Source organism: Mobula hypostoma, chromosome X2 (genome assembly GCF_963921235.1).
Source record: "Mobula hypostoma chromosome X2, sMobHyp1.1, whole genome shotgun sequence".
In the NCBI taxonomy this organism is placed as follows: domain Eukaryota; kingdom Metazoa; phylum Chordata; class Chondrichthyes; order Myliobatiformes; family Myliobatidae; genus Mobula; species Mobula hypostoma.
The window spans coordinates 16,101,219-16,123,197 of NC_086129.1; the positions used below are offsets into that span (position 1 = coordinate 16,101,219).

The 21,979-nt window shown below is 40.0% G+C and overlaps 1 protein-coding gene across 7 annotated transcripts in view; it reads right to left on the reverse strand.

The window, feature by feature from the left end:
* LOC134340988 (suppressor of tumorigenicity 14 protein homolog) overlaps positions 1-21,979 on the reverse strand; it is a 176,142-nt gene that overhangs the window by 86,611 nt on the left and 67,552 nt on the right. For all 7 annotated transcript variants that reach the window (XM_063038649.1, XM_063038648.1, XM_063038645.1 and 4 more), the window contains exon 9: positions 16,793-16,887. In XM_063038649.1, the coding sequence (XP_062894719.1) occupies positions 16,793-16,887 (95 nt within the window). The remainder of the gene's footprint in view (positions 1-16,792; positions 16,888-21,979) is intronic.

The following is a 21,979-nucleotide window of genomic DNA, read 5'->3' on the forward strand; positions in this document are numbered from 1 at the left end:
CTGAAACCCAGTGGAGCCTGGAGAGTGTCAGCTCAACAAAAGTGTTTCCATTTGTTCAGAGCCTGGACAAATGGAAACACCTTGGAGAAATCTCTGCTTCACTCATGTTCTGCTACTGCAAAACATGAGGGTGGCAGAGAATTCTCCAAACACCAGTATTCCAGGAGATCATTGAACAGCATGGAGTCCAGCATCTGAGAGAGAGGCATCGCAGGAATGCTCCAGGAGATTGGCATTGCACTGTGGGCATTCTAGAGCACTTCCACTGGACTGTGGGAAAGGGATCACAGCAAAACACTGAACAGCAAGGTGGTTGAACTCAAAACCCCCAAATGCAAGGCACTATGAGATGCCCATGGAAATGATGGGAGCTGGGAGCTACACTGATACACAGTTCAAACAGTAGGTGGGTGCCACTGTGCCCACAGACATGATTCGGGATGTTTGCGGTCATAGAGAGGTCCAGCACAGAAACACGCCTGCAGTTCTGCTCTCTCCCTGATGTCAGGGTCAAGGATTACACTCAGAATCTGCAGAACACTGGAATTGTCACCCATAGGTGTACAGCCCGTCAGCTGCCTGCAACCCAGACAGCTGAGATTGATGCCAGCATCAACACGGTGGGTCGAGTTGCTTGAAGGACCAGAAATTCAGCTGACTGTGCTGCCTCCTTGGTGTTGAAGTAGTGGCATCATGTATCAGGAAAGGCGACAGGCACAAGAGAAACAAGCACTTCCAACACGGAGAGTATGGAACAATGGAGAAGGTAGGAGCCACATTGGAGAGAGGGCTTCACCTCACGGAGCTGATAGCAGCGAAGGAGCCATTCAGCCCACTCACTGCTTCCCATCCACTAACCTCCTCCTTCAAGGCAATTAGGCACAGGCAATAACATATCATAATATCAGAGAAGCTTTTTTCTCTATTTAATTCATTTTCCTTTCAATTAATCCAACATTTAAAATTATTTATAGATACACAGAGTGATACAGGATGGAAATATGTCCTTCAGCCCAAATCATCCACATTGGCCCAGATGCCCATCTAAACCAGTCCCAATTGCCTGCTTTTGGTCCCTATCCCTTGAAATCTTTCCTATCCATGTACTGTACCTGTCATAATTATGGAATAATTCGGTACCATCTTTTCAGATAAAGACTTCCACATTCAAGCCACCGAGGAAGAGGTTTCTCCTCCCTTCCTTTCTGCCATCCTCCGATTACAGACTGAGGGACAGCCTCACTTGCACCATCACAATTTCTCAGCATCCAGCAAACCTTCACAGGGTGCCCTAATGAGCTCCCCCATTCTAACAACAGTCCTAAGTGTTCCATCCTCTCCTCCGAGCGTTTTACAAGGAAGTAATGAAAGTGATCTTGAAGTTAGGGCTGTAGATGTTATCCACGTGGATTTTAGCAAGGCATATGACAATGTCCCACGTGGTAGGTTGATAAAGAAGATTAAGGTGCATGGGAAATGTGGCTCTTTGGATTCAGAATTGGCTTCTCCAGAGCAGACAGAGAGTAGTGATTGATGAGGCTTATTCTATCTGGAGTTCTGTGACTAGCGATCTGTACTGGGACCTCAGTGGCTATAATGTGGATGGGTGAGTTAGTAGGTTTACAGATGATACCAAGATTGGTGGTGGTGTGAATAGTCTGGAAGACTGCCAGTAGATACAGCAGGGTACAGATCAGTTGCTGATATGGGCAGAGAAATGGCAGATGGAGATGGAGTAACTGGCCAAATAGGAGATGTTATACTTTAGGAGGTTAAATATACACTGTTAATGGCAGGAGCCTTGAAAGTGCTGATGTACAGAGGGATCTTGAGTTCCAAGTTCATAGCTCACTGGAAGTGGCAGTACAGGTTGGTAGGATGGTAAAGGTGGCATATGGCACGCTTGCATTTCTTAGCCAAGGCACTGAGTTCAAGAGTCAGGAAGTGATGGTGCAGCTTTATAAATCTCTGATTAGGCTGCATATAGAGTATAAATATCAGTTCTGGTTGCACATTACAGGAAGGATACGGAGGCTTTGGAGAGGGTGCATTTAAGCTGAGACGGGATACTGCTCAGTGCTGAGGCCAGAAAGTTCCACTTTAGTTTAATCTGATCACAAGCCCTTCTTCCACATCTTTTCAGTATTTTCTAAGTGACGTTTGGAAAGTCTTTATAGGCAAGGATATGCTTTCTTTTTTTTTAAAGTGGTATGTGCGGCATAAATTTAATACTGTGCTTCAGCCAGGTAACACCATCCCTACTGTAAAGTACAGTGGAGGTAGCATCGTGCTATAGGATACTTTTGAACAGCAGGGACTGGAAATCTGGTCAGGATTGATGGGAAGATGAATGCTGCTAAATACTGAGAGATCCTGGATAAAAACCTGCTAGCCTCTGCCAGAAAGCTTAAACTGGGGAGGAAGTTCATCTTTCAGCAGGACATCAACCCAAAGCACACTGTCAGAATAATCACGGAGTAGCTTCAAATGAAGAAAACAGATGAATGGATGACCTTGAGTGACCCAGTCAGAGTACTGACCTTAACCTGATCAAACATCTCTGGCAAGACCTCAAGATTGCTGTTTATCACCGCTCCCCAACAAACCTGGCACAGTTTGAGCAATTTTGCAAGGAGGAATGGGCAAATTTTATTCCATCACATTGTGCAAAACTAACAGAGACTTATCCAAAAAGACTACTGGCTATAACAGTGTGAAAGTTGGTTCAACTAAGTACTGATCAAAGGGGGATGAATACTTTTGAATTGCTAACATTACAGCTTTTTAATTTTTGGTTTCTCATGCTTTACAATTCTCCCTGTTTTTTGGGGTCTACTATGGAAGAAAAAGGAGCATGCAAATATCAATTAAATTGATGAAAACCCCTGGTTACTCATTTATGTGAACAAAGGGTTGGAGCTGAATACTTTTACAAGGCACTGTACATTTCCGCTGTCACCTGTTCTGGGACAAAGTAAAGGCCTTGTTGAACAATGTTGAACAATGTTGAACAATGGACATATTTCCTGTCACCATTGCTAAAACAAGAGGTGAGTATTACAGACAAAAACCATGCAGTGAGAACTAGGAAATGTAAACAACAGTAGGAATGAGGCAAATAAAGAGCAACCCAGGGTTGATACAGAATATGCAAGGTGACAAAATTAATAAGGTTAGTGAGCTTCAGGCAGGTTACACGTGGATCTATGATGCAGCACTAAGCAAAGGAAGATTTAAAAATTAATAACCTTGGCCGACACATATTCAGGAAAGACAGATAATCAGAAAGGAAAGGGCAGAAGGAACCAGTTTCATTGACCCCCAGGGATCACGAATCAATGCGACCAAAGTTCAAGGCCCAGTGTTTAGGGGCCTGCCATCAGCGAAAATGGAGTTTAAGGCCTTGTGTTTGGTGATCAATGTGCCCTGGGATGGACGCTGAGGTTTGAGGCTCAGAACCAAGTCTGTGAATCTCTGCAAGTCGCTGTGGAAGTCAAAAGTTGGTGTCTGCAGCTCCAAGGCCTGTGCTGGGGTGAAAGGACTACATGCATCTGCGCGAGGAAGGAACGAGGCTCGTTTTTGCTGCTTGTTGTGCTCTGTACTGTTTTTCTGTTCATTGTGGGCATGCTATGTTGGTGCCAGAATGTGTGGCAACACTTAGTCTTCCCCCAGCACACCTTTGGGTTTGTTGGTTGTAGTGCAAATGATGCATTTGTCTGCACGTCTAATGTATACGTATAAACAAACCTGAATCTTGAAAACAGAGGAGCATTGTTCAAAGAACCAGCTGTAGCATTGGAAAGGGATGGAGTGACCGAGGGTTGAAGAAGGGCAAACAGATCCTTTGGCCCAGCACACTCATGCAGATCTTTCTGCCCATCTACACTAATCCCGTTTACCCAAACTGGACACACATCCATCCATTCAGAGGTTTCAAGGGTACATTTAATGTCAGAGAAATGTATACAATATACATCTTGAAACTCTTTTTCTTCACAACCATCCACAAAAACAGAGGAGTGTCCCAAAGAATGAACAACAGTTAAATGTTAGAATCCTACAGTACCCCCCCAACTCCTCTCTCCTGCACATAAGCGGCCGCAAGCAACAATCTCCCCTTGCCCCACCAGCAAACAAAAGGCTTCAGCACCACCACCAAGCACTCAAGCATGAGCAAAGCAATAGCAAAGTAATCCAAAGACTTCGCGTTTCACCTGGTATACGACACACCACAGGTTCTCTCTTTCCCTAATCAGGGAGAAAGAGATGTCTCTGTTTTCCCAGCAAGCGGGGAGACATAACAAACAACTCGCTGGTTTGCAATGTTAAAAGTCTGTTACATCGCTTTTTTCGAGCTCTGTGCCAGAAGATCTCAGGTCTCCAGGCACACAGCAGATATCCCCACATGCCCCCCCTCCCGGCCCCCGACAACACATGGGTCTCCTGCCGTGACACTGACCCTCGATCCACCCGTCTCCAGAGCCCCGAGACCCTAGGCACCCAAATCTGAGCCAGACTCTTAGGCCAAGCGCTTTACGTGCTGAACAACAATGGTCGGTCATGAAACCCCGAGAGCTGGTCCCATTCCAGCAAAGAACCGAAGTCAGCTCATTTAAATGCCTGCCTAAATGTTGCTTGAACATAGTAATTGTATCTGATTCCAACATCTCCTCTGGCACTGCACTCTAAACATCAGTAAAACTTGCCCTTCAGATCTACTTTAAACTTCCTCCTCTCACATTAAACCTATGCCCTCTTGCTTATGATACATCAGCTATGAGAAAAAAATTCTGACTCCCTACCCTATCTATGTGCGTCGTACACTTATATCAGATCACCACTCAGTCAATGGCGCAGCAGGGAAAACAAGCTCGGCCCGTCCAGTGCCTCCCTGTAACTGAGGCTCTCCAGTCCAGACAACATCCTGGGTAAAACTCCTGACACGCTCTCCAGCACAACCAACCCATCCTACACTGTGATAAAACAGAACTCCAAGTATCAGGGATGAGAAAAACAAATGTCCAGCACTTAACCAATGATTTATGAGGGAGACATAATTCATCTCCCTCATAAAGCAATGATGAGGAATTCTTCCACAACGCCAAGAGATCTTCCCTAGCAAAAGATGTGTTGAAGACAAAGGAACAGAGGGGCAGGTGGGACATGGTTAGAGCACTTGGGCAACAGGAATTGTTGTGGATATAGTACACGACAAACATCACTGGAGGAGTAATTTTGATGAGTTAAAGGGATCACATCCAGGAGGGCCAAAGTCAAAAGGTAAAACACAAAATAATGTAAGACTTCTGAAGAAAAGACACATTTGCACAACAAAGGCAAAAAAAGTTCCTCTTTTTGAGGAAATTACAAAGGACATTAATGAGGACAATACAGCAGATGCAGTTTACATGGCCTTGAATAGGTCTTTGACAAGTTCCCAGATGAAAGACTGTTCCAAAGGGTTAGAGTCCATGGGGTCCAAGCCAGCAATTTATATTCAGAACTGGTTTGGCAACAGATCCAGTGATCACAATACCATTAGTTTCAATATAATTATGGAGAAGGATAGGGCTGGACCCAGGGTTGAGATTTTCGATTAGAGAAAGGCTAACTTTGAGGAGATGCGAAAGGATTTAGAAGGAGTGGATTGGGACAATTTCTTTTATGGGAAGGATGTAATAGAGAAATGGAGGTCATTTAAAGGTGAACTTTTGAGGGTACAGAATCTTTACATTCCTGTTGGGTTGAAAGGAAAGGTTAAAAGTTTGAGAGAGCTATGGTTTTCAAGGGATATTGGAAACTTGGTTCGGAAAAAGAGAGAGATCTACAATAAATATAGGCAGGGGGGGCATCACGTGATGACGTGGGATTGAGACGTGTAAATCCAGCTCTCCCGCAACAAGTCAGTAAAGTACCGTTTAAACAAAACAAAGTTAGTAAATATTTTCTGAAAACTACTTATAAACTTTGTAAGATTACTTTACGATATGCCTCCTAAACCGCAACAAAAGAAGTCTGCTGTTGCGAAGCAGCCGCGAGACGGGAAGAAAAAAGGGCCTACTGCAACGATGGAGCCTCGGACTCGGGTTGGATCTCCTTCGGTAGAACAGGGAGCAACGGCGGTGGCAACGGCTTCTTTGAAGAAGACACCGGTACTGCGCATGCGCAAAGAAGAGCGCATGATAAAATCGACACAACGCAAACTACAAGAACCGACAGCCACTGCAATTGAAAATGACTCAGAATCAGAATTGGATTCTGCAGAGAACATAGATGAAGAAGAGGAGGAAGAACTGGAAGCGATTGGAAGTAAAGGATAAGATAGTGATATGAGAGAAGCTATATTGCAATTAACGGCTGAATTAAGAAAAGTAAGAGAAGAACTTAGAGATACGAAGATGTGCTATGATGAAGTTATGGCAAGACAGGACAAAATGGATAAGAAGCTTCAGAAGATGGAAAGAGCAATGGGGCATATGAATGATAGAGTGGAAAAAACAGAAAATGATTTGCTTGTCTGGAATTCGGAAAGAAACCGACTCTTGGAGAAAGTGGACATGTTGGAAAATTTTAGTAGACGTAATAATATTAAAATTGCTGGTCTTAAAGAAGGTATGGAGGGAGATAAAGCAATAGAATTTTTTCAAAGATGGATCCCGGATGTTTTGCAAATGGAAGAGGAGGTTCGATCAATTGAAATTGAGCGGGCACATAGAGCTCTAAGACCAAAACCAAAAGATGACCAATATCCACAATCGATTTTAATAAAATTCTTAAGATTTCAAGACAAGGAAAGGATTCTACAGGCAGCTGCTCGAGCTGCCAAAGATAGAAAAGGGCCATTGATAATTGGAGAGAACAAAGTTTTTTTCTATCCTGATATAAGTTACGAACTTTTGAAGAGAAGGAAGAAATTTAATCCAGTGAAAAAAAACCCTATGGGAGCATGGTTATCAATTTACACTGCGTTATCCTGCAACTTTGAAGATTTTTTTTGTCTGGTGGAGAAAAAAGATTTTTTGATGATTATCAGAAAGCAGAGCAGTTTGTGCGAGATTCTCTGAAAACTCACCAGACACAAGAACAAACCTAGGAGAGCGAGACAGATGAAGATGAAGATTGGGTTAAAGAATGGACTTGATGGATTTTTGAAGCTGGATGAATGTATAAATATATTATTAATTATACGAGGGGGGTAAGAAAGGTTAAAACTGGAGGAATATTAGTTGGGAATAGTAATACTAATTTTGTTTATATATATATGTTTTTTTTTGTTGCGGGGGAGCTGGAAGAAGCACTGATCGATTGCTACGCTAGTCATGTGTGCAAGCGTGGCTTTTGCCACGACCCGCAAAATGGAGGGGGGTAGTGTTGTGTATCCTTTCGTTCACAACATTAGTGGGGGGGGGTATTTTGTTTTTTCTTTTTTTGTACTTTTTCTTTCTTCTTTTTTCTTTCTGCCTGGAAGGTTGGGAGGGAGACACATAGCAACATGGTGAAGTTTAAAGAGATTCCCCAAGGAACTATGAAAGTTGAGAAGATAAATAATGTTTTAGATTGGAGTAACTTTGTGAAGAATAATGACTAATTTATTGAATTTTTTGAGTTTTAATGTTAACGGGCTTAATGGACCAGTGAAAAGAAAAAGAATCTTAACACATATTAAAAAAATGAAGATAGATTTAGCTTTTTTACAGGAAACGCACCTAACGGAAACAGAACATCAGAAACTAAAGAGAGATTGGGTGGGTAGTGTTGTTGCGGCTTCATTTAATTCAAAAGCGAGGGGAGTAGCAATTTTGATCAATAAAACGTTACCAATTAGAATACAAAATGTAATAATTGATTCTGCGGGGAGATATGTGATTATACATTGTCAACTTTTCTCTGAATTATGGACTTTTATGAACATTTATGCACCAAATGAAAATGATGCAAAATTCATACAAGAAGCTTTTCTGAATTTGGCGGATGCGCATGAAAAAATATTAATTGGAGGAGACTTTAATTTTTGCTTAGACCCAGTCTTAGATAGATCAACCAAGACTGTTATAAAATCGAAGGTAGTAAATTTAACTTTATCATTGATGAAGGATTTAAATCTGATTGATATATGGAGAAGAATCAATCCCAAAGAAAGAGACTATTCGTTCTACTCCCACAGACATAAAACTTTTTCAAGGATAGATTTGTTTCTATTATCAGTGCATATTCAACACAGAGTGAAAAATATGGAATATAAAGCAAGAATATTATCAGATCATTCCCCTTTATTAATGACAATAATAATGGCTGATAAGGAAGAAGTGGCTTATAGATGGAGATTTAATTCAATATTATTAAAACATCAAGAGTTTTGTGATTTTATGAAAAAGCAGATTCAATTTTTATTGGATACAGATTTTCATTCAGTGGATGATAAATTTATATTATGGGATGCGATGAAAGCACATCTTAGGGGCCAGATAATAAGTTATACATCTAAAATTAAGAAAGAATATATGGCAGAACTAGATCAATTGGAAAAAGAGATTACAAAAATAGAAAAAGAATCTCAAAGATATATGTCAGAAGAAAAACAAAAACAACTTGTCAATAAGAAGTTACAATATAATACGCTTCAGACATATAGAATGGAAAAAGCAATTATAAGAACTAAACAAAGGTATTATGAGTTAGGTGAGAGAGCACATAAAATTCTTGCCTGGCAGTTGAAAACAGAACAAGCTTCCAAAACAATAAATGCAATTAGAACAAGGGCAAATAAAATATCTTATAAACCTCTTGAAATAAATGAAACTTTTAAAAATTTCTATTCTGAATTATATCAATCAGAATCCCAAAATGATGTTAATGAGATAGAAAGGTTCTTATCACAAGTTTCTCTTCCAAAATTGAATTTGGAAGAACAGAAGGGATTAGATATGCCTTTTACATTAAAAGAAGTTGAAGAAGCTTTAGGATCACTCCAAAGTAATAAATCTCCAGGAGAAGATGGTTTTCCACCTGAATTTTATAAAAAATTTAAAGATTTATTATTTCCTCTTTTTATGGAACTAATACGTCAAGCAGAAAAAATACATAAACTTCCAGAATCTTTTTCAACAGCGATTGTAATAGTATTGCCAAAAAAAGACAGAGATCCTATGAAACCAGCATCATATAGGCCTATTTCTTTATTGATTACGGATTATAAAATAATAGCAAAAATTTTAACGAATAGATTATCTAAATATTTACCAAAATTAATACATATGGATCAAACAGGATTTATTAAAAATAGACAATTGGCAGACAATGTAACTCGGCTACTCAGTATAATTCATTTGGCACAAAAAAGGGATGAGAAGAGTATAGTAGTAGCTTTGGATGCAGAAAAAGCATTTGATAGATTAGAATGGGATTTTTTATTTAAAGTACTAGAAAAATATGGGTTAGGAACATCTTTTATAAATTGGATTAAAACTTTAAATTCTAACCCTAAAGCTAAAGTGGTGACAAACTCTCAAATTTCAACACCATTCCAGTTAAAAAGGTCAACCAGACAAGGTTGTCCACTATCACCTGCTTTATTTGTATTGGTGATAGAGCCATTAGCAGAACTAATTAGAATTGATCCAGATGTTATGGGTTTTAGAGTTAATCAGGAGGAATATAAAATTAATCTTTTTGCCGATGATGTTTTGATCTATTTAACAAATCTACAATATTCGTTACATAAATTATCTTCTAGATTGGATGAATATGGGAAGGTATCAGGTTACAAAATAAATTGGGATAAAAGTGAAATTTTACCTCTTACTAAAGGAGACTATAGTCAATGTCGATTAGTAACCCAATTTAGATGGCCGGCAAATGGTATAAAATATTTAGGTATAAGACTTGATAATGATCTAAAGAATTTATATAAATTTAATTATTTACCACTATTGAAAAAAATTCAAGAAGATCTTGACAAATGGATGATATTACCAATAACATTAGTAGGTAGTCAATGTTGTAAAAATGAATATATTTCCTAGATTACACTATCTGTTTCAAACATTACCAATACAATTGCCACAGAAATTTTTTCAAGAGTTAAATAAATGTGTGAGAAAATTTCTTTGGAAAGGTAAAATGTCAAGAATATCATTGGAAAAATTGACATGTAAATTTGGGTTAGGAGGGTTACAACTTCCAAACTTTAAAAACTATTATAAAGCAAATCAACTTAGATTTATTGCATCTTTCTTCGATGATCGAAAACCAGCATGGATTAAAATAGAACTAGACAAGATAGGAGAAAATAGACCTGAAGACTTTATATATAAATGGGAATCTAAATTGATACGGGAAAAGAAAGAATCTCCTATATTAACACATTTGATTGATCTATGGAATAAGATAAATGTTGATAATGAAACACAGAAATCTCTATTAGCAAGGAGACCTTTGTTCCAAAACAGACTTATTCCTTTTACAATGGACAATCAACTTTTATATAATTGGTACCAAAAAGGGATTAAATTTATAGGAGATTGTTTTGAATGAGGTATATTGATGTCATTTGAACAATTAAAGGATAAATATAAAATATCTAATAATACTTTCTTCTGTTACTTTCAATTAAGGGCTTACTTAAAAGGTAAGCTGGGTCAAACAATGTTTTTGCCAAAACCTAATGAAATTGAAATTTTAAAGTAAGAAATCAATCACTAGAAAATGGCTAAATCCAATACCACCTACATTAGAAGATTGGTACGAAATTATCTTGGAAATATTTAAAATGGAAAAGTTGACTTACTCCCTGAGAACTCAAAAAGAAACATTTTATCAAATCTGGAATAAATGGATTGAATATATAACCCCAATGCGAGCAGACTTTAGATGACTCTCCTAATGATTTATATTGCTCTTCTCATCAACACAGTAATATTGCTAACGTAAGCACCCCTAGTCTAAATGTTTGTTGTTTTTTTTTTGGAAAATAGAGAATTAACACAAGTAAAGGGAAAGATTTGGGAAAGGGATAAAAAAAATGAAAAAATTAAGTAAATAAGTACATAGGGATTGGATAATTATGTCTGCGGGCAGGAACAAGCACGAACAAATTGGGATATAAACACCTACAATGGTTGGTATATAGGCTTGTATGCAACATTTTGGACCAGTGGAAATGGTCCAGAAGGGTTGTATGGAAACTATTATTACCATTTTTCTTAACAACTAATTTCATTACTTAGCCTAATAAGTTAGATTTACCACAGTACATAATTATCTATTTAAATGTTTATTTTCCTTTTATATCATCTCAATGTGTACTTAAGAATGTATAAATAATTGTAGTTTTATACATATAAAAAAATGGAAAAGGTTATATGTGTGAAAAAAGTATATAATTGTGAATTCCTTGTCCAAATAAAAATAAAATTAAAAAAAAAGAAATTGAAATTTTAATTCAAAAAGGGAAAATTAAAAAATTTATTTCTTGTATGTATAATTTGATTCAAGAACAGACAATTAAACAAGGAACCCATAAGTCAAAGCAAAAATGGGAAACAGATCTGAATATTATTATTGATGAAACAAATTGGTCAAGACTTTGTCTTGACAGTATGACAAATACAATAAATGTTCGACTTAGATTAGTACAATATAATTTTTTACATCAATTATATATTACACCGCAAAAAATAAATAGATTAAATTCAAATCTATCTGATAAATGTTTTCGGTGTAATCAAGAAATTGGTACTTTTTTACATTCTACTTGGTCTTGTTTTAAAATTCAACCCTTTTGGATAAATTTAAGAATCTTATTGGAACAAATTACTGCAATTCAATTTCCACATAACCCTGTATTATTTTTATTAGGTAATATTGAAGGGATAAAACCGAAACTTAAATTGAATAAATATCAGAAAGGATTTATAAAAATTGCATTGGCAGTAGCTAAGAAGACTATAGCAGTTACTTGGAAATCTGATTCGTATTTAAGTATGGATCGTTGGAATAATGAAATGGCTAGTTCTATTCCACTCGAAAAAATTACTTATAATTTAAGAGATAAATATGTAACATTTTTGAATATTTGGCGCCCTTATTTAAAAAAGATAGGATGGCATATTTAAGTGCTCCGATAAAGACTTTGGTCACTTGGGGAAAGTAACGAATAATTATACCAAATTCATTTTGAATCCCATGGAGCATGTGGAAACCTTCTAATACCCAGGCGGTTCTTTTCTTTTTTTTTCTTTTCCTTTCTTTTTAGGTAGGACTATATATGGGGGGGGAGGGTAGATTCTTTTTTTTCATGTATTCTTTTTGAAAATTCAATAAAAATTATATTTTTAAAAAAATAAATAAATATAGGCAGCTTGGAGTAAATGAGGTGCTCGAGGAATATAAAGAATGTAATAAGAATCTTAAGAAAGAAATTAGAAAAGCTAAAAGAAGATATGAGGTTGCTTTGGCAAGTAAGGTGAAAATAAATCCAAAGGGTTTCTACAGTTATATTAATAGCAAAAGGAGAGTGAGGGATAAAATTGGTCCCTTAGGGAATCAGAGTGGACGGCTATATGTGGAGCCAAAAGAGATGGGGGAGATTTTGATCAATTTCTTTTCTTTGGTATTCACTAAGGAGAAAGATATTGAATTGTGTAAGGTAAGGGAAACAAGTATGGTAGTTATAGAAACTATGATGATTAAAGAAGAGGAAGCACTGGTGCTTCTAAGGAATATAACAGTGGATAAGTCTCCAGGTCCTGACAGGATATTCCCTAGGACCTTTAGGGAAGTTAAGTGTGGAAATAGCAGGGGCTCTGACAGAAATATTTCAAAAATATCATTAGAAACGAGGATGGTGCCGGAGGATTGGCGTATTGCTCATGTTGTTCCATTGTTTAAAAAGGGTTCTAAGGGTAAACCTAGCAATTATGAGTTTGACATCAGTGGTGGGTAAATTGATGTAAAGTATTCTTAGAGGTGGTATATATAATTATCTGGATAGATAGGGTCTGATTAGGAACAGTCAACATGGATTTGTGCGTGGAAGGTCATGTCTGACAAATCTTATTGAATTTTTTTTTGAAGAGGTTACTAGGAAAGTTGACAAGCAGTGGATGTTGTCTGTATGGACTTCAGTAAGGCCTTTGACAAGGTTCCATGCAGAAGGTTAGTTAGGAAGGTTCAATCATTAGGTATTAACATTGAAGTAGTAAAATGGATTCAGCAGTGGCTGGACGGGAGACACCAGAGAATAGTGGTGGATAACTGTTTGTCAGATTGGAGGCCGGTGACTAGTGGTGTGCCTCAGGGATCTGTACTGGGTCCAATGTTGTTTGTCATATACATTAATGATCTGGATGATAGGGTGTTAAATTGGATTAGTAAGTATGCAGATAATACTAAGGTAGGTGGAGTTGTGGATAATGAAGTAGGTTTTCAAAGCTTGCAGAGAGATTTAGGGCAGTTAGAAGAGTGGGCTGAAAGATGGCAGATGGAGTTTAATGCTGAAAAATGTGAGGTGCTCATTTTGGTAGGACTAATCAAAATAGGACATACGTGGTAAATGGTAGGGCATTGAAGAATGCTGTAGAATAGAGGGATCTAGGAATAATGGTGCATAGTTCCCTGAAGGTGGAATCTCATGTGGATAAGGTGGTGAAGAAACCTTTTGATATACTGGCCTTTATTAATCAGAGCATTGAGTACAGGAGTTGGGATGTAATGTTGAAATTGTACAAAGCATTGGTAAGGCCAAATTTGGAGTATTGTGTACAGTTCCGGTCACCGAATTATAGGAAAGATGTCAACAAAATTGAGAGAGTACAGATAAGATTTACTAGAATGTTGCCTGGGTTTCATCTCCTAAGTTACAGAGAAAGGTTGAACAAGTTGGGTCTTTATTCTTTGGAGCATAGAAGGTTGAGGGTGGACTTGATAGAGGTATTTAAAATTATGAGGGGGATAGATAGAGTTGACGTGGATGGGCTTTTTCCATTGAGAGTGGGGGAGATTCAAACAAGAGGACATGAGTTGAGAGTTAAAGGGCAAAAGTTTCGGGGTAACATGAGGGAGAACTTCTTTACTCAGAGAGTGGTAGCTGTGTGGAACGAGCTTCCAGCAGAAGTGGTTGAGGCAGGTTCGATGTTGTCATTTAAAGTTAAATTAGATAGCTATATGGACAGGAAAGGAATGGAGGGTTATGGGCTGAGTGCAGGTTGATGGGACTAGGTGAAAGTAGGAGTTCGGCACAGACGAGAAGGGCTGAGATGGCCTGTTTCTGTGCTGCAATTGTTATATGGTTATATAATAGAGGTCAGAGGGTGACAACAGAGGGCGACAACGGAGGGTGTGACATGATAGAAGTGGGCAAGTTAGTCGCATTCAGGACTGGTGACCCAGGAAAGGTCCAGGTATGACTTACAGAAAGCCAGTCTTTGATTAATTCCTGCTTTTCTCAATATCAACTAATTTGCCCTTCAGAATTTTTTCAATAACTTTCTACCAGCAAGACTGGAATAACTAACCAGTTTGCGTGGTTTACACCTACTCCCACAGGGCACAAGGTATCACATTCCCTGTCTTCCAGTTACCTGGCACCTCAAAGTTGTAATGACATCATTGCAATGTCTGCACAGGACGTAAATATGGTAAGCACAGTCGTAACGGACTTCAGGAGGGTGTGAAGTCAAAGGAGAGGTAATGGACTCTCACAGCAACTCACTCCCACCCTGCATCCCCAGAGCCCCAATGCCTTTCTCCCACTTCTTCTGTCAGATGTCAGGGCACAACCATACTTGGCAAGGCTCTCAACAGCGACTGTTCTATCCTTTTATCTTTTCACTGTCACCCTCTGCTCCCACCCAGAATGGCTGTCCGTACCAACCTCCAAATTCACGAGTAAAGTCCTGTCATTTCCAATCCCATCAGACACACCTTCCCCTACCCTCATTTTTAAGTTCTGGACCACTTGTGTCAACATCAAAACCCACACTCCTCCATCTTCCCATTCAACCAAAGGAATTACAACAATGGCCAATTCACATTCTTCCTTCCTGTGGCTCAGGGACTCTAACAGATGAAGCAGTGATTCACTGCACCTGTTAATCCAGTGTACTACATTCGGCACTCTTCATATGATCACATTTACTCTGAAGTAATCAAATGCAGATTGTTTTTCTGCTTTGCAGAGGGCTAACCTAAGCGTCCAGTAATTTTAATTCACCATTCCTGTCTGACCTCTTTCTCTTCGACTTCCTGCAGACTAACAAAGCTCAAGGAGCAGCAGGTCCACCTTCTGACACGGCCCTCAAAACTCCACAACTTCAGTCACACAGTCCTGCAGCTCACATTTCCAACACTCGTTTTCTCTCCCCTCTCTTGGCTCTTCACATTTCAGTCTCTCTGATGCACAAGTGAAACCTCATCCCTTGTGACAGTCAGTCACTCCTGGTTCCTCTCTGCACCCTTCATCAATTCTTTTTCACATTCATAAAACTTTCTTAAGCTTATTTCATTCTTATATTGTTCATTCTGATGAAAGTGCACCCACTTAAAATTTTAGTTCAGTTGCCTAAACTGTTGCATATTCCCAGCATTTTCTGTTTTTATTCCAGGTTTTTTCCCAATGTAACGTAGGAGACTGAAGAATGATCTTGAAGCATCACTGCATAGTACGGAAACTCCAGTGCAGCGGACAGGAGTGCTCTACAACGGGTAGTCAAAACTACTCAGTGTGTCACCAGCACCAGCCTAACCGCCACCAAGGACATATATACAGAAAGATGCCGGAAAAGGGCCAGTAATATCATGAAGTTCATGGACTGTTTGTCCCACTCCCATCAGGGAGGAGACTCCATAGCATCCATACCAGGACCACCAGACTCAAAAACAAGTACTTTCCCCACAGAGTAAGGCTGATTAACACTTGCACCCACTAACCCACCCCTCCACACCCCAACCACTACTACTTTATCATTTTCTGTCAGTCACCTTATGTACAGACACCCCTGTGCCTAACATCACTTTATGGACAATCACTAAGCTGTCTTATGTATTTATGGGCATTGTGTTTTTTTGTGCTGCATTGGATCCGGATTAATAATTTTGTTCTCCTTTACACTTGTGTACAGGAAATGACATTAAACAATCTCAAATCTGGAAAAAAAATCATGAGGACATAGTGAATGCACACAATTTTCTTCCCAGAGTTTGGGAATCAAAAATCTATTGAATATTGAAAAGCCTAGACAGACGGTATGTGGAGAGGATGCTTCTTAATAGCCTCAGAATGGAGGAATGTCCACGTAGAACAGAAATGAGGGAGAATTTCTTTAGCCAGAGTGTTATGAATCTGTGGAATTCATTGCCACAGATGGTTGTGGAGACCAAATCATTGTGTTCATTCAAAGCAGAGGTTAATAGGTTTTTGATTAGACAGGGTGTCAATGGTTACGGGGAGAAGGCAGGAGAATGGGGCAGAGAGGGATAATAAATCGTTTGTGATTGGATGACAGACTCAATGGGCTGAATATCATAATTCTGCTCCTGTGTCGTACGGCCTTACAGAACTAGAGGGCAAAGATTTAGTAGGACAACCCACAGGGCAACTTTTTCCAAAGGGAGTGTGGTAAGTAAATGGAATGAACTGACAGTGGAAGTGGTAGAGGTGGGTACAATTAAAACATTTGAAAGATACTACTTCCGTGCTGTATGACTCTGAGTGCATCGGTTGCTAACTGGACTGTCACACAGCAGATACAATGGAGTAAGAAAGAGGAGTGACAACATCATGATTCAAACTTACCCTCAAAGTCCAGGTGCAGTCTGCTCGCGGAGGGTAATATGCTGGGTAATAGGGGGAAGAGATGTTCCCAGATCCTTCCAGTATCTCATTGCACTCTGTCAGAAATAAGTGACCTTTCTGGTTAGTGAAGGGCAGCTTACACATCAGTACAGGAACAGAGACACATGGATTCCAAAAGCAGAGTCACAACAGCAAACAAGATCAACAGCAGGAGTTGCACTAATCAAATCTCAGGGAGGCCCTGGTGAGCTCCCAATATCCAGCTGTAAGAAGCTCAACACAATTCAGCATTTGTATTTTTGTTCCCAGTAAAGTATCATATAAAGAAATGTAATCAAATTCAGCACTGCCACAGAAACATGTTGACCTGGGCTAGGGACACTGAGGGTCATTGATGGCTGAGCCAGTATTCCACAGGAAGATCTGGTGCAGTGTGTTGACCCAAAATGGTGTCAATTCCTTTCCTCTCACAGATGCTGTTCAACCTGCTGAGCTCCTTCAGTAGACTGTTTGTTCCTCAGAGATAGATTTTATTTGGCAAAATGACCTCACAGAGATTAAATGAATTGGAAATTGCTGCTGATTTCAAACGTGGAATTGGCTAATGAATGCATGCGCAGTGGAAACCAATCACCAACCCGTTAAGCCCACCCAGCCAGGACTCAGCCATCAGGTGGGACAGCCAGATTTTTCCCCCAGTACCCAGCAGTAGGAAGGGTGCATGTGGAAACACAGTAACACAGAACATAGAACAGTACAGCGCTGGAACAGGTCCTTCAGCATAGTGTTATCCCAAAATAATTAAACTAGTATTTAAATAACTAACGAGACTACTCCCTTTTGCCTACAGTGTCCATATTACTCCATTCTCTGTATTTCCACTGTGCCGATTTAGGAGCCTCTTAAACACCTTTGCAACTCCAAATCCAGCTGTGAAAGGAAGAGGATTGGGCAAGGGGCTAGCAACCCCACCCTGTAAAACCCCAGAGCTACAGAAACGCCAACAGAAGATCCAAAAAAAAAGCCATCTCAGAGGCATTCGAAAAATTCCCCCTCTTGGGATCCAGTACCAACCTGATTTTTCCAATCTACTTGTATATTGACTATCATAACATTATCCTTTTGACATGTATTTTCTATTTCTAATTGTAATTTACAGCCCATGTCCTTACTGCTGTTTGAGAGTCTGTATACAACTCCCATCAGGGTCTTGTTACCCTTGCAGCTCCTTAGCTCTGCCCACAATGATTCAACACTTTCCAACCATATGTCACCTCTTTCCAATGATTTGATTTCATTTTTTAACCAACAGAGCCACCTCACCCTCTGCCTACCTGCCTGTCCTTTCGATACAATATGTATCCTTGGATATTAAGCTCCCAGCTATAATCTTCTTTCAGCCATGATTCAGTGATGCGCTCAATGTCAATCTGTAACTGTGCTGCAACTTCATCTACCTTATTCCATACACTGCGTGCATTCAAATATAACTCCTCCAAATCCTGTATTCACCCTTTTCGACTTTGTCTACCTTTTACGTTGCAACTCATCCTGTTGATTGCAATTTAGCCCTATCATCAGCCTCTCCTTGCTTGGAGTCTCTGTTTGTAAACCAACTAACCCACCCTCAGCACTATCACTCTGGTTCCCATCCTCCTGCCAAATTAGTTTAAACCCTCCCCAAATAACTCTAGCAAACTTGCCCGTAAGGATATTGGACCCTCTTGGGTTCAGGTGTAACCCATCCCTTTTGTACAGGTCGTATCTTCCCCGGAACAGATCCCAATGATCCATAAATCTGAACCCCTGCCCCCTGCACTAGATCCTCATGGCATGCATTCATCTGCCAAATCATCCTATTCTTGCCCTCACTGACATGTAGCATGGGCAGCAATCCAGAGATTAGTACCCTGGAGGTCCTGTTTTTCAGCTTTCTACCTAGCTCCCTAAAATCTCTCTTCAGGACCTCCTCACCTTGTCTCCCTAGGTCGACCCCTCAACAGTATCTAAAGTGGTACATTTATTATTGTGGGGAATGGGCACAGATGTACTCTGCACTGACTGTACATTTCCCTTCCTTCACCTGACAGTCACCCAATTACCTGCCTCCTACAAGCTAGGGGTGACTATCACCTCCCCATTCTCCTGTATGAGCCAAAGGTCATCGAGCTGCAGCTCCAGATCCTTAATACGCTCTCTGAGGAGTTGCAGCTCGGTGCACCTAGTGCAGATGTGGTTATCTGGGAGATTGGAGGTTCCCAGACTTCCCACATCCCACACACAGTACAGAACGCTGCTCCATACAGGAAATGAACAGAGATATTCAATATCAACAAAGAACTAGTAAAAAGATGGAACAACAACAACAGAGGAAATGAGCACAATAGTGAGGAAGGACATTATGAAGAAATTACAAGTAGGCTAGACAAGGGAGATGCAGTGGATGTTGTATAGTTGGATTTTCAGAAGGCCTTTGACAAGGTGCCACACATGAGGCTACCTAACAAGATAAGAGCCCATGGAATTACGGGAAAGTTACGTATGTGGATAGAGCATTGGCTGATTGGCAGGAAACAGAGAGTGGGAATAAAGGGATCCTATTCTGGTTGGTTGCCGGTTACCAGTAGTGTTCCACAGGGATCAGTGTTGGGGCCACTTCTTTTTACATTGTACATCAACGATCTGGATTATGGAATAGATGGATTTGCGGCTAAGTTTGCTGATGATACGAAGATAGGGGGAGGGGCCGGTAGTGCTGCAGAGAGACTTGGATAGATTGGAAGAATGGGTAAAGAAGTGGCAAATGAAATACAATGCTGGAAAGTGTATGGTTATGCACTCTGGGAGAAGAAATAAACGGGCAGACTATTATTTAAATGGGGAAAGAATTCAAAGTTCTGAGATGCAACAGGACTTGGGAGTCCTCGTACAGGATTCCCTTAAAGTTAACCTCCAGGTTGAGTCGGTGGTGAAGAAGGTGAATGCAATATTGGCATTCATTTCTAGAGGAATAGAGTATAGGAGCAGGGATGTGATGTTGAGGCTCTATAAGGCGCTGGTGAGACCTCACTTGGAGTACTGTGGGCAGTTTTGGTCTCCTTATTTAAGAAAGGATGTGCTGACGTTGGAGAGGTTACAGAGAAGATTCACTAGAATGATTCCGGGAATGAGAGGGTTAACATATGAGGGCCGTTTGCCCGCTCTCGGACTGTATTCCTTGGAGTTTAGAAGAATGAGGGGAGACCTCATAGAAACATTTCGAATGTTGACGGGCATGGACAGAGTGGATGTGGCAAAGTTGTTTCCCATGATGGGGGAGTCTAGTACGAGAGGGCATGACTTAAGGATTGAAGGGCGCCCATTCAGAACAGAAATTCAAAGAAATTTTTTTTAGTCAGAGGGTGGTGAATCTATGGAATTTGTTACCACGGGCAGCAGTGGAAGTCAAGTCATTGGATGTATTTAAGGCAGAGATTGATAGGTATCCGAGTAGCCAAGGCATCAAAGGTTATGGTGAGAAAGCTTCTGCTCCTTTGTCTTATGGTCTTACGGTCTTATCTCAGAACTCTATTATTGATCTGTCAGAATGGAGCTAAAGATCATCAAGGGGCAGATAATGTTGATGGGACTGTTTGTGCACCCTGAAACAGCAGGGATAACACAGGAAACAGGAGATATTTGCAATTAAGACTCAACTGTAATTAGGAGTGATTTTAAGGTACAAATAGACTGGTTGAACCACCAGGGACATTACCGTGGAGGGGGATCTAATAAGTCAAGAAACAAACTAGGGAAGGGGCCATACTATTCTGCGTAGTGTGGAATGTGGATTCTTGGGAAAGAGCAAGAAAATTGATCCCAACCAGGGTCCTTAATCTAAAGAAATAAAACTATGGATTCATCCACCTCCCCCATACCTCCCATTGGGAAGAAGATACAGAAGCCTGAAAGCTTGCACCACCAGGTTCAAGGACAGTTTCTATCCCACATAAATAAATCTACTGAAAAGTCACTTTGGATGATGAGATGGACTCTAAGATGGATCGCAAAATCTACCTCATTATGGCTTTGCATATCATTATGCAGTACAAGCAGATGTCCTCTATAAACTGTACGAAAGGGACAGGTTACAACTAAACCTGAGGGGGTCCAATATTCTTGTGGGCAGGATTGCTAGAGCTGTTCGGAAGGGTTTAACTTATCTGACAGGGGGATGGGAACTCAAGTGATAGTGCTGAGGATGAGGTAGTTGGTTTACAAACAGAGCCAATGTGTAGTGAGACTCCTAGCAAGGAGTGGTTGATGATAGGGAAAAATTGCAGTCAACAAGATGAGATGCATGGAAAAGGGGAACAAAATTGAAAAGAGTGATGAATACAGGATTGAAGGTATTATATTTGAATGCACACAATGGAATAAGGTAGATGATCTTGTCACGCAGTTAGAGATTGGCAGCTAAGATGTTGTGGGCATCAGTGAGTTGTGGCTGGAAGAAAATTATAGCTGGGAGCTTAATGTTCAAGGATACACATTGTATCGAAAGGACAGGCAGGTAGGCAGAGGGGGTGGGATGGTTCTGTTGGTAAAAAAAAAAATCAAATCATTAGAAAGAGATGACATAGGATCATTGTGGGTAGAGCTAAGAAATTGCAAGGGTAAAAAGGCCCCTATGGGAGTCATGTACAGGCTCCCGAACAGTAGCAAAGATATGGGCTACAATTTACAACAGGAGATAGAAAAGACACGTTAAAAGGACAATGTTACGTTCATCATGGGGAATAATAATATGGAAAAAGATTGAAAAAAATTAGGTGGTTACTGGATCCTAAGAGGGGGAATTTGTAAAATGTCTACAAGATGGCATTTTAGAGCAGCTCAGGGGATCAACTATTCTGGATTGGGTGTTGTGCAATAAACTGGAAATGATTACAGAGCTTAAGATTAGAGAACCCTTAGGAACCAGTGATCATAATATGATCAAATTCACCCGGCAACACACACAAAATGCTGGAAGAACTCAGCAAGTCAGGCAGCATCTATGGAGGAGAATAAACAGTCAATGCTTCAGACTGAGAACCTTCCGTTGGAACTGGAAAGGGCGGGGGGGCGGTGGAGAAAGGAATACAAGTTGGCAGGTGATAGGTGAAAGTACATAAGGGGGAGGTAGGAAGCTGAGGGAGGAGGGAT